The sequence below is a fragment of the Mesocricetus auratus genome, unplaced genomic scaffold (assembly GCF_017639785.1).
Source record: "Mesocricetus auratus isolate SY011 unplaced genomic scaffold, BCM_Maur_2.0 Super-Scaffold_100047, whole genome shotgun sequence".
Lineage (NCBI taxonomy): Eukaryota > Metazoa > Chordata > Mammalia > Rodentia > Cricetidae > Mesocricetus > Mesocricetus auratus.
Window position 1 is genome coordinate 2,396,247 of NW_024429224.1, and position 14,159 is coordinate 2,410,405.

Consider the following 14,159-nt stretch of genomic DNA (forward strand, 5'->3'; position numbering starts at 1 on the left):
TAAAATCTTCCAAGGCTTATTGCTTCAAACATCTATGGAAGCTGTTAGCTCCTAACTGAAATGGCCGTAATGTAGGAAAGGGTATCTACTCATGCAAGTAATCCAACCTGAATTCTTTGCTTAGTAACAGCCTCTCTGTGAGACACCATTACAAGGGACTGGGTCGTAAATCAGTGCATGTTGTGCTGTTAGGTGCTCCAGAGGCACACCCATGGTGACGCCCATCTTAACTGTAGGTGCTTAGGTCTGCTGTCGTCACTGACACCCCACCCACCGCCCTCCCAAGCCTCCTAGTAACACTAAGGAACCCATGGTCACTGGCTGGATGGCATCAGATGCTGCAGAGAACACATCTAAACGTCATGGTACTTTCTGGTTCTGGGTGATTTGCAGAGGCACTGGCATTAAAAGAGTGGAAATGAAAGGCAGATCATTCACAGAGAAGGCGGCCTTCAGATGTCACTCTGTTCACAAAGCCCCTGGTTTACAGGCTCCAGACAGCCTGGGAGAAAACATCCCTCGCTAATTTCCCTTAGTCCTGACTATTCTCCTCCACTCTAATCATTAGTGAAAAGTAAGAATCAGGAGAAGTACAGCAAGTGATTTATTACAATGATAACACTCACCTGCCACTGCAAGAATGCAGTCAGGGTTTACATTTCCATTGTGTTCTCTGCATGACTCTACAGAGACTGCTGCCAAGCGGGGCTGCAGTGTGTGCTGGTCCTCCCATTTTCTGAACATATGTTTGGAGAGAGCATAAGTAGCATGACCAGAGCAGATTTCAGGCCCTCAAAAGTGCCAGGGAAAAATGCTACTTGAGGAAATCGGCAAGTAACATAAAGTTTGTGATGTTACAAAGCCTACAATAGTCAGTATTTTATAAACTACTAAATAAATAACTTTGCCTCTGTTAATACACTATCTCCCAAAGCAGGGTATTTATTTACAAGGCCAATCCCACCAGCAAGGAAACTTTCAAACTGCAGACGTTCCCACTGGTCAGAACCTCTATTCCCTGGTCCCAGAAAAGGACCTGGCGTTAACAGCATGGGCTCAGGCGCGGCACCGCTCTCTGCTCTGCCTTGTACAGTTTTTAGCAAAACCGACCTCATAAACTGCAGGTTCTATATGGGAACAAAGTTGTTCCAGCAACCTTAGTGCTACAAATGAACAGAAACTGCTACAGAAATAACTGTAAAACATCAAATTTATTTGTATGTATCTATCTGTATAAATACAGCTTGAACACAAACATCTAACATAGTGTGGTATATTTATGGGGTATACTAAATGAAACAAATCCTTATTAAAGATCTGACCTAACCTTACTTCCTTGAAATGAACTGTCAATGACTGAATATAGTGAGAAATAATACTCTAGTTACTACCTAACTTAGAATGACAGACAAATTCCTTAAGTCGATTTAGTTTCTGTGGACTCAGTATCACCTTTCTGAGTCTTGCTCAAGTTGATTCTGCAAATAATTAGCTTAACTCAACCAGTTACACATATTTCTCACAGTTAATAGTTTTGTCTGTTTTATTTTTTTCTATTGCTGTTGTTGTTAATGGCTTCTTGCTGTTGCTGTATTGGGACATGCAGCACAGGTCAGAGAAGGTTCTCCTCTGGAGAGATTGGCACTTCCGCTCTCAGCCTGTGTAGGAACTGCACAAATGAATCCTACAGCACTGCTCTAGTGTTACTGCTCCTCAAATCCCAGCTCCTTGGCCAACAGAGTGCCCCGCCATTGTAATTCTTCTTAAAGTGTTCCTACCACCGAATTACTATATTCAAACAAGTGCCTCTGTGTGTATAATTTACATATACATTATATCCCAAGTTTCTACCCACATACACTTGAGTCAGTGAATGTGAAATGTTTCTCTTGAATAAAAAGCATTTACAAGAGTATTAAAACAAATGCTGAAAATTACTATTTTACATTTAGACCATAAAAATGTAAAGTTAATGCAGTGACATAAGACCTAAGAGATCAAATACATCATATGATTGTCATATATGCAGGTTGTGTTAATTGGTTATTTTTTCTTTAATCAGAAAATAAAAGAGCTTACCTTTGTGTACTGAGATCACAGCTTACAGTCACTATATCTCAGCCTATCTTATACAAGTGATATGGCTACGGAGGTCCGAGGAGAACGAGAATAAAGTGAGATAAACGTGCTGAAAACTGCTTAAAAGTATTAACCTGAAATACACAGAGGGTCCAACACCAGTTTTAAAAATACATTAACGAGGTATTCCCAGCTGTTCAATTAATTATGGTGACTGATTAATGATTCTCAAACATTCACCCATTTTTTTAAAAAGGCTAATCCAAGCATGATCAGTATTTCATTCCCAACGTTAACAATTTGAGATACTATAACAACACCAGGAGCTACTTAAACCCAACCCCCTTATTCCACCATACTATGCACCAAGCCTCATCAGCATGAGGCATGTTGGAAATCTATGGACCATTATGGGCACAAGAGATGGGGCACTCCTGCAGCTGTAAGGGACATGGGTTGCCAGCCACACCTCTGGTGAAGCGCCGGCCCCCACCAAAAGATATGGCTTAGGGAGGACACCTGTCTCAGATAAATTGTAATACTGCTAGCTGGACAATCAAAAATGTAAGTGTTCAAGTTATGTGCTAAAAATGATTCAAAAGTGTCAGAGGATAGCATAACTCACACACAGACTCTAAGTTCTACATTAATCTGTAAACTCTCTGACAAGACCTACACGGAAAGGGTTACATCTAGATATTGCTACGTTTCCAAACGGAGAGCATTAAAACAGACATCGTGCTTTGGAGAAAGTATTGCTCTTCTGTAAAATTCTCAGTCATTGTTTTTAAAAAGGGTTAGAGTGGTGGATCTGAAAGCTGGAAAGCCTCAGGGGTCACATTGCTCTTAAGACCAAGATATAGAAATTGCCATTCAAGCCAGACAACCTGATGGTTCTAGAAGTCAGAGAAGAGATCTTGAGGGCCCAAGTGAATAATAAATGGCGCGACGCTCAGAGGCTGGCAATAGGGGCTGTCAATGAAAAAGCCACCTACAGTGGAGACAAGAGCAGAGAAGCGGGCTTCGTGTTAGCGTCACACAGCTGGACGGACGAAGCCAAGAGCTTCACTTAAACTTCTCTGCTCTTTCAGCTGTAAGTGGGATTTTCATTACAAAATGAAGGGGGGGGAGGGCAAAAGGTGGGAGGACACTTAATTCATTACAGATTTTAACAGCTAAATTTGCATGGTTACCACTTCTAACACAGGGTTGACAGCTCCATTGTTTTAAGTAAAGCAGAGAAATGTAAAAGTTTGCAGCAACTCGGCAGATTTACAACATGGTTAGTAACTTCCAACAAACAACAAAATTAAGAAGGGGGAAGACTTGGTAGAAACCATTTGAAATGACGGCCATCATGTTGGAGAACAGCACAGCTCCCTCCTCCATCAGAGAGAGGTTAAGTTATGAAGCAGAGTCAGAGACTGCAAAAGTATTTTCTCAAGAGAAATCTCTAAGGAGATTCCAGCCTAGAGTCCAAATTTGATGATCAATTTCAAATAACAATACAACTGCAACTGCCAATTAATAACAGTGTTTCAAAAACAGAAAACCACTGTAAATATTTAATTAATAAAAACTGAACACTAGCAGCCATGCTTTTTCTTCTCAGTGATGGCTCTGTTTCATCCATAGGTCAGCAAAACAAATCAATGAACATGAAAACTCCCAGCTGCAAAGGGGTCCTGCTCGATTGTCTTGCCACTAACACACATAATGAGAATGACAAGTTAAAGCTATTTCTAGCAAGTGACAAGGTTTTATTAAAGTATCACCCACCACTAGTAGAAACAAAGGGTCAGGAAAGGAACAAATGATTGTGCAATATACATCTGAGCAGTGCCTCCACGCCCATCTTGCCCTTGCTTCCAAAGGAGCACGGCATGTAAGTTAGTCAAGACCACTTCCAAGTGATGGGCACTGCTTGGTTTTGAAAAGGAATTTAACAGAACAGTGGCTATTTCCTACTAATTCATCTTTAAGACACAGTAGTGTCACCTGAATGGGGGTGAACACCTTAATGAAACCATTACCTTCTAGTAACATCATCAGCTTTCCAACGAGGGGAGAATGCAAGTGAACACTTGGGTCTGCACCCTTCACAGAACAGCACAATGTTACTGACTCAGCTTCCACCAGCGTAACCAGGTGTCTTAAAAGTAAATGCTGACCCATGGCTGAAACCTGTCACTTTTCACAGCAGCACTCAACAAGAACTGGGACAATCGGAGAGCGAGTTTTTATGGGGATCCTGTTGCTGCTTTAGATTCTGATATCATTGAAGAGGAAAGGAGGCCCTTCAAGGAATCCCAGAAAAACTGCTAATCGTCTACCTTCATGAAAAAGGAGTGAACAGAGTCTTACAGAGTGAAGAAGGCCACAAGAACAAAAGAGGGTGATTGATTAATTTATTTTTTTAACTTGGAAATTCGTAAACTGAAATAATCACAATCTTCCCTCCCCACCTTTGGGTGGTGCCATCATCTTACTAAGCAATGCTGGGATAACAGAATGTAACCTTTCATTGGGTTGCTCTTGTACAACTGGGGTACAAAGAGCTTACAAAGGAAGTAGACTGAGTCAGGCTAACAATCATCTCTGCTTTGTTTTAGCAGCTTGCTTACAAATGAATGGGTTTCTAGGGCTAAGTTATTATTAGTTTGCAATTCTTGAAATTTGATACCAAAACATATCAAAAATAATAAGCTAAAACAATACTCAAACCCATATTTTATTGGCTTTACTTACACACTTCATTATTTACAAAGTTAAGGTTTAAATGAAAAGTTTCTAATGTTTTGAAAAAAAAATAACTACAGCCCAAATTACAGTGCCCTGGGGCAAGCACATCAATCAGCTACAAATCCGTGGCTGCATCAGGAACCAGGCAGTACTCTGTGTTACAACAAAGCAGTTTATTTGTGATCAGTGCTGAGACTCTATACATCCTTCACAAATTTAACTTTACATAATCTGATATTCTCTGAGAACTTCAACTTTGAGCTGCTAGACTTACTTCCCTACAACGAAGGGGCTGGTATAAATTATTTCCAGGAATGAGGTACCGTTTCACAGAACTGGTTTCTTTTTGTTTTTTTTCAAGTTTTAGAGAACTGAATTTGCATTTGTTAAAATCAAAAAGTAGGAAAGATGTTCTTTACAAATAATTTTGATCAAGTATGTTCAAAGAAAGCAGGATAAAAAGGCTTTTTCTCTAACATTCTGCATTGTACTGTACTGTTGTTCAATAGGAATGAGCTTCTGTCATTTGCTAAAAGAATGAGTAGTGGGGAACAGGATATGTTGGGAATTTCATAACGGGTAACAGAACCATTCTCTTGGGCAAACCTACAGAGAAAAGAAACGGAGAGGACTCCAATAAAAATTTCAGGTTAAAAAATTCTTACAATAATTATCATTAACCATTTCCAGATTAGTCAGTCTATTTTATACCATTTTGGAAGAGGCCCACAGATTCCTCACAAATCAATTTGCTCTTGTATCTTGATACATAATGTTTTCTGCTCAAGAGTAAAATGCCCGTATCATTGAACAATACTCAGACATGACATGTGAGTGAGAACGAATTCTAAAGATCAAAAACAATGCTAGTGATTAACATTTTTGTCCTAAAGTGACTCTGAAAATGCATGTAGCATATGACATATTAAGGAGAAATATGTCAAGATATAAGTCTTTCTGTTTGGGCCTCAACTCCCAGGAAAGACAGCTCCAACCAGAGCCACCAACCAGGTATTTGTCTTCTCATGGGCTACCACTAATTTGACATGGCAAATCTGGAAAGATTAATACTGTTTGCTTAATTTGTAATTAATACGTTCTTGTGGCCTCACAAACTCCTGCACACTAAGGAGGATTTGAAATCTGCCCGTCTCTATGCTGATGTTTAAACCTAGGAGAAATCACAAAGCAGCAACAGCAGGTATTCAAGAGCACCAGATGATCAGAGGAGATAACCCCACATGCAACAGCTTTACAAAGGCCAAAAGACATATTTACCTTACAGCCAAAATAAAGCACTGTTTTTAGTAGATTTGCATCACAGTAACATTTAAAACCCAAATCTTTTATGTGAAAAATGGGGCATCAAATTACAGCAGCTTTGGAAGTCAGTTATATGGCACATGGAAGAGAGGAGCCTACTGAGGCTCAGAGGCCACAGGTGAAAGAATGTTAAGGATGGACCAGGAAAGAAAAATTAAGACTGAAAAAACACAGATGTAACTGAAGAGTCTAAAGACCAAAAATTTTTTAAAAGAAAATGTCTCTAGCAACGCTTTACTAGAATTCATCTTATTATGTGACTGACACACAGCACTTCTGCTCTGGTGCTGCGTGTCAGATGTGCTGTGTCTGCGACAACAGACCGACCCCATTCTGGAAGGATGAAGTGTTTGGGGCATTCAAAAGCTAGAGAGAAAGGGCAAATGCCAATGGTCAAACTAAAAAGAATCTGACAGTCTGAATTCAGAAAGAACTGTAGGTAAAAACATATTCTTGGACTAGTCCCCAACCCCATATCTGGGATTACTCTAGTAGAGAACATGGGGAAGCCTGAGTCACGTGAGACTGTGCCAGCAAAACAACCAGGCAAAGCACTGACGTGTAGGCTCTTCACTTAGCCCAGACAAAACTTCCTACACGTCTGACCTAGTCAAACTCTACACTTCAGCAGAGCAAGGTCTACGGACCTGTAAATGTCATCAAAATAAAATAGGGAAGGCTGACGTGGGAAGAGAAAAAGTACAAGGTGAAGGTCTGATCTCATGTTGAGGACCCTTGCCACAAACAGCGATGCGTGGGGGCCTTTGCCCTCCGTGTGCATGCACACCTGGTTAGGGGCTGTGTGGACACACACGCGCGCACGCACACACACTCTTTTGCTCTCTTCTCTCAGTGACAAGCATCCTGAAGATGGTAGCTGATTCCGTAACATATAGCGCCTGAGTTACGAAAGATGCCTAAGAGCATATCACTGACTCCAAACCTACTGCCTCCATTGCCACATAAACCTCATTCAAAAGTTATCCAAAGGGCCATTAGCACATATCTGCTGTTAGTTTTTGCTTTGAAAAGAAAAAAAAAGTGACAAGCCTAGGATTTTCTAGAATCAGCTACTGACATCTAGAAGAAGGAACAGGTAACATTGACAATAAACCCTATCATCTCTGTGGGACCAATGACATCTATCTATTGTCAAAGAAAAATGTACAGCAATGACTACTAGGTACAAATTTGAAGTGATGGCTTCCTTTCCTTGACTCAAGTAGCCCACATTCATAAAACCCTATACAGAAACCAACAATGCAGCCATGTAACTGGAAGTTGCTAGACTAAAAACAGGGTATGGCCCTTTAGTAGCCTTTGAATGGAGTATAGGTTGGCTGTAAGAATTACTTCAAATATTTAATTTCAATATGGTCAGAAACAGGCAATAAGAACAAGCAGTTCTCCAATCAGGCAAAGCAAAGAGAAGAGCAACTTCAACCAAACCAAGAACCACAAGGTTGTGGCATTTTCAGAGGGAATTTAAGTTGGTCACTAGAATGATTAGGTCTGAGAATCTCCAACTTGTTTATAGAATCCCTGGTTACAGACTATGTCCTGGGTGCTGTGACAAATGTGCTAAGAGGAAACAGTAAGAAGGTGTACATACCATATGCAGGGGCAGCAGTGCTATAGCCGTATGGTGTTCCATAGCCTGGTATAAAGAAGAAGACAGCAATCAGTACAGGCCCGCGGGGAGCACCCAGACTCTGGAGAGCCAAGAGCACCCCTACAGAGTAGTCCCGCCACATCCTAGTCCTGCTTAGGGCTAGAAGCCTCACACTATGACCTACAGAGATCCTCATAACTTGCCCTAACCACCTCCTCCTTTGTCCCGTTCACTTGTGCTCTCTCCCTCGCTCTCCATCTACACTTTACCCTGTACTGTAACCTTCTACTTGTCTGTGTGCTCCACTACAGTGGAGATCAAAGCGTAGCTTTCTATCACCTAAACCTAGCACAACAAACCGCATCTGTTAACCACAATAATACTTAGAACCACAACTACCAATTTCTAAAAGATGGAACATGAAACCTTCCATGGCTCCTTTCAGAAAAGAGTGGCAGAGCATGCTGCATCCTCAAATGCCACTGAAGATCATGTCTGAGTCAATGACAAGGTCCACTGAATGCCAGGACCCAACTCAGTCTCCCTGTAAAAGTTGGCAACTTGATATATTAGTATCTCATGACTATTAAAAAAGAAACACTGATTATATAAGTAAAAATTACTACTAAGAACACAAATGTTTGTGAGTGAGTTAATTCTGACATTAACTGCTTACACATCCATAAACAAGGAGGATGTAATCTCCCATACTCCCATCTTTTAAATGGGAAAATCCAAACTTCTTTTATAGTGTTGCTGTAAGGTCTAGATATACCATGTTGATAAAAACAGTAACTTCTCATCTTTTAGAAAGACAATCCAAAAGCATATAAATATGAAATGGTCTGGTTAAGTCCCAGGTGACACATTTTAACTGCTCTCTAACTACAACAAAGTCCCAGCATGGTCATGCATACTAGTAATCCCAGCACCACAGATGCTGAGGCAGGCCTAGGATTCATGTAGTAAGGTTCCAGGGCACACTAAACTATGAATCAAGATTCTGTCTCTAAATAACACATAGAAACATAGCAGGCTGGGCATACTAGCCCACACCTTTAAATCTCAGGGTTGAGAATCAGGGACAGGTAGATCTCTGATAGCAAGTCCCTGGCCAGCCAGGGATATAGTGAGACGCTGTCTGACGGAACAATACAACTATGTAAAGCCTTACTCATATCAATCATATCACAACTGTTCTACAACTACTTATACTGCTCAAAATGGCTTATCCTTGAGACTGGCATCAAGTATCAACACGCCAGGACTGATATTCCTTCTAATGCCCAACCCATGATGTTATAGCGTGCTAATATTGCACTATGTTCAACAAAGCGTCTGCTCCTGTCCCATCTGACCCTGAGCACTCACTGGAGCAAAAGCAGGGACTTAACTTAGTCACCTTTGTTCAGGTTTTATAAAGCACTCAAGCATGTGCCACACAGGTGCCACTTTTTACTCTGCAGTGAAAACGGGGATGGGACAGTCACCATACTCATTAACCGTAGATTTGAAGAGAACACAATACAGCTAAGATAAACATAAGGAAAAGCAGAGAGTAGTCAATTCAAAATTAAAATAAATGGTTTTAAAAATTTGTATTTTCTTATTTCAAAAATGTGTTCCAAGGAATGAGAGCTATTTCCATAAGTTACAATATCAAAGGTTATCCTGAAAGAATTGAAACTACAACTACTTAAAACTGGCCAGGGATCAGGCTACTAGGATTCTAACCCAACCTTTAACTAGCAAGGCATCTGAATTACATGAAGATTCTCTGAGCATCAGTGCTATGCACAGCAGCCCAGTGGGCAGGGAAGTTAAAGTACATGGAAAACACCTATGCCATCTCTGCTGCACATAAGACACTCCACTGACGAGGGATGTCCTCTGTATATACGTTTCTCATATTGGTTGATGAATAAAACACTGATTGGCCAGTAGCCAGGCAAGGATTATAGGCAGCGGTTACCAGACAAGGAGAATTCTGAGGGAGAGGAGGCAGAGGGAAGCAGCTAGAGAAATGCCACGTAGCTGCCGAAGGAGTAACATGCTGGATTATGGGTAAGCCACAGCTTCGTGGCAATACATAGTTTAACAGAAATGGATTAATAATTAAGAGAGAGCTAGCCAGTAAGAAGCCTGAGTCATTGGCCAAACAGTTCATATTAACATAAGCCTCTGTGTGTTTATTTGGGGGCTAAACTGCAGCAGGACCAGGCGGGAAAGAAACTCAGTCTAGACCCCACAAAGGGTATAAACTCATCAAAATCTGTCCTTGCAACTACTTGACCCCATAGAAGGAATAACATTCACAAATAACATCTAATATTGCCCTCTCTCCTTAGAACCCTTGATGACTTCTCACTTTACATAAGATTCTAAAACAAAATCTAAGCCATGGACTGGGTAACTCATCAACTTTAACTCACATTCCCCCCCACACCAAGTTCTTTCCACTGTTGTGGGACATTGGTGTAATAAAAAGCTGAACAGCCAATAACTAGGCAGGAGAGATAGGTGGGACTTCTAGGCAGAGAGAAAACACTGAGAAGGAGGAGGAGACACAGAGCAAGCAGGATGTGCAGGAGGAGCACTAATAGCCACAGCCACATGGTAGAACGTAGATTAATATAAATGGATTAAATTTAAGTTATAAACGCTAGTTAGGAACAAGCCTAAGTTATAGGCTGAGCTTTCATAAATAATAAAGAGCTTCCACATCATTATTTGGGAGATAGCAGGACAGAAAAAGAATTATTACATCCCACTACTCTTGTTTTCCACCCTCCAAATTATTTAGTGTTCCTGCTTCATCAAATGCATCAAGTCTCCATTGTTAGTACAGTGGCAGGGCCTCCAAGAGCCAAGAAGAAATGTACAACTCTAACACATCTCTTCTGCAATCACCCTCCCTTCCTTTCTCCCCATTCCAGCCTCATAACCAGTAATTTAAAGTGCCCCTTCAAGAATGTAAGCTACCTCATATGGGAAATAAGACTCTCTTCTCTGACTTCTAGGAAAATTTCCAGAAATCATGCTAGCGCATAGCAAACTTTTGCCTGCAAAAGAGCCTCATTTCTCTACTCAGAAAGCCTCCAACAGTAGTGAATCTCTGCACAATCGAGGCTTCTCAGTTACACTTACTAACCCTCCACACTCCACTCCAGTGTCAATTCTTCAGGGAAGCCTCTGTGTACCGAGTAGGCTACATCATGGTACTCTGTTACACTCTGTTGACGTGAAGCCTATATCTCCTCCCAGATTCATCTCAGGTTTAATTTAAGTTTGTTACTTGTTTACTTTTGCTACCTTTCCTCTATACTGTAGCTCAACATGGGTAAAATCTATGGTGTGTTTCTAAGCAAGAGAAATGCTTTATAAGACATATCCTTTAGAAATGCAACCAGAGTGAACTTGTAATCCCAAAGCCACATTATTCATATAACTTTCCAAATGGCAACAACATGCACATTGAAGCAATTCTAAGGGTACTTTTGGGAATGTCCCAGATAGATGGATGGATGGATGGATGGATGGATGGATGGATGGATGGATGGATGGATGGATGGATGGATGGATGGATGGAAAGATAGATAGATACAGACAGACAGACAGACAGACAGACCGACCGACCGACCGACCGCAAATACAAATGGCTTGTCAAGTGAAAACTTTCACTGTTTCACCACTGTGAAGAACAAGCCAGCTGGACATTCACAGTTAAAACAACATATGGATTGGAACAGAAGCCTATTATCAGACAGATTTCTGAATCTCCCTCAAGCCATGAGGTAAAACAAAAAGACCAACAGCTTCAGGATGCTAGCACCTGCATCCAAGTCCATACTATGCTGCTTGTTTTACCCAGACCTGGTTGCCCGACCTGGAAACTACCTTCCATCTGAAGAGGCCCTGAGGACTGACAAGTAACTTACATGGAAATGTCTAGCATATAATGGGCTCTGGAAAATAAGTTGCATCTACTTCCCAAAGTTCCCCCAACACTCATACTCTCCTCCCCCTCTCTCTTCTCTCCTCTCTCTTATTGTTCTTTTTTCGTTTTGTATTTCTTTGACTGTTCAATTACTGAACTTCATAAATGCTAATTTGGCCAGGATTCACCCCTATTAAGAAGTTCCATAGCAATTCTGGTAAACCAAGCATGACTGTGAGATCCTGCACAGAATACACCCTACTCCGCTGTCCAAACACCATAATTTGTAGAGCAGCCTTTAGATTCTTCCCTATCAAACTATCCTCCTTCATACAAGGTAGTCATGCTTGTCTTTCTTCTCCCTCCAGGAAGGGGCGCGCACCTGCGTGCGTGCGTGCGTGTGTGTGTGTGTGTGTGTGTGTGTGTGTGTGTGTGTGTGTGTGCATGTATACACATGTGCATACTTGTTATATTCCTCTTACACATGTGCAGTATTCCCAGAGACCACATACAACTTTGGAGAATGAGGAAATGCTGTTCTTCAGGCCTGGAATCAAAAAGGCATTTGATCTTTATCAAGTGGCACTAACCTGGTGCTATATAGCCAGGAGCAGCTGTAGCCCCAACGAAAGCTCCCCTTGTCAGAGTTCCTCTTCCTCTGCCCCGAACTGCCTGAACTGCTGCAGATACTGCTGTATTCACAACACCCTTTGCCTGTATTAACAACAATAATAATTTCATCATTGAAATAACTTTCATCCTCTCAACTGCTATGGAGTGTCAGGTGAGCCAGCAAATCATCTACGGGTAGACGCCTCTGTGAACTGTCTGCAAAACAGAAATGACAGCTATCTTTTTTTTAAAAAATTCATTTTTTCTACTATTATGCAATATATCCTGACCACAGATTCCCCTCCCTCCACCACTCCCACTTCCCCCTTAATGAATTATTTAAACAGTCTACAACAAGATTAAGATTGAGACTTAGTTTTAAATTAATCAGCACTTTCACTTTAGCATTAGCCCTTAGAATCATGGAACTCGCAGTGGGGTTTAGAATGAGTGTGTTGTGGCCAGCAGAATGTAACAGGAGCACAGTAGCCACTGGTGCCCTGTCTGCACTCAGCATCAGGGGCCAGTCCTCAGCTGCTGCAGACCAGCGCCTGCACATCAAAGCGTCTGGGCTTTTCTTATCACATAGCCCTTGTTTAGTTAGGGTTTCTACTGCTGTGAACAGATACCATGACCAGGGCAACTCTTTTTTTTTTTTAATACAGCACAAATTTATATTTCTTGTGTTATAATTGCCATTTATCAAGGATACAATTATCAAAATCAACCCATAATAGCAGATTAACATTGATCATTAGATTAAATAAATGTATTTTCTTATTTTCTTTTTATACTCTTTAAAATTAATTTATTTTTTACATTCCAATTCCAGTTTGCCTTTCCTCCTCACTTCCCACTCTCACCACTCCCCGCCTCCTCCCATCTGCTCTATGGAGAGGGTAAGACCTCCCCTAGGAAGTCTACTAAGTCTGTCCATCATCTTGTTGAGGCAGAACCAAGGCACCTCTCCACCCCACACCCAAGTCTAGGCTGGGCAAGGTATCTCTCCATATAGAATGGGCTTCACTAAGTCAGTTTGTGCATTAGTGTTAGATTTTGGACCCACTGCCAGTGGCCTCATACATTATCCCAGTCACACCATTGTCACCTATATTAAGGGAGTCTAGTTCAGGTTCCCCATTTGTCAGACCTGAGTCTGTGATCTCTCACTAGCTCAGGTCAGCTGATTCTGTGGGTTTCCCCATCATGGTCTTGACTACTTTGTTCATATTATGGCTCCTCCCTCACTTTGGTTGTACTCCAGGAGCTCGGCCCAATGGTTAGCTGTGGATTTCTGCATCTGCTTCCAACCAGGGGAACTCTTATAAAAGAAAACATGATGGAGGTGGTAGCTTACAGTTGAGAAGTGCAGTCCATTATCATCGTGGGAAATGGCAGTGTGAAAGCAGACATAGTGCTGACTTGATCAGAATACAACAGGGAGTGGACTGTGGTGCTGGGTAGTATCTTCAGCATGTATGAGACCTCATAGCCCACCTACACAGTGACACGCTTCCTCCAACAAAAGCGCCCCTCCTAACAGTGCCCCTCCCTTTGGGGACCACTTTCTTTCAAACCACCCCATTCCACTCCCTGGTCCTCAAAGGCTTGTAGCCACAACATAATTCAAGAATGTGTTCAGTCCAACTTTAAAGTCCCCACAGTCTATAACAGTCCCAAATCTGTTTCAAAGTCCAAAGTCTCTTCTGAGACTCACATAATTTCTTAATTGTAATCCTCTATAAAATTAAAACAAAAAGCAGATCACATACTTCCAACATATAATGGCACAGGATGTACATTATCATTCCAAAATGTAGGGAAAAGAGCATAGTGAGGAAATACTGGACCAAA

General features: G+C 41.4%; 1 protein-coding gene across 6 annotated transcripts in view; it reads right to left on the reverse strand.

Annotated features, from left to right (window-relative positions):
- Positions 1-591: 591 nt before the first annotated feature.
- The window catches only part of LOC101828751 (spermatid perinuclear RNA binding protein), a 105,268-nt gene continuing 91,700 nt past the window's right edge, over positions 592-14,159 (reverse strand). For 2 of the 6 annotated variants that reach the window (XM_040735707.1, XM_040735708.1), the window contains exons 16-18: positions 12,284-12,407; positions 7,757-7,801; positions 2,220-3,070 (exon numbers count right to left, since the gene is read on the reverse strand). In XM_040735707.1, coding sequence (XP_040591641.1) covers positions 2,976-3,070; positions 7,757-7,801; positions 12,284-12,407 — 264 coding nt within the window. In that variant the 3' untranslated portion in view covers positions 2,220-2,975. The other 4 variants (XR_005873204.1, XR_005873203.1, XM_013122027.3 and 1 more) reach the window with 4 other exon arrangements.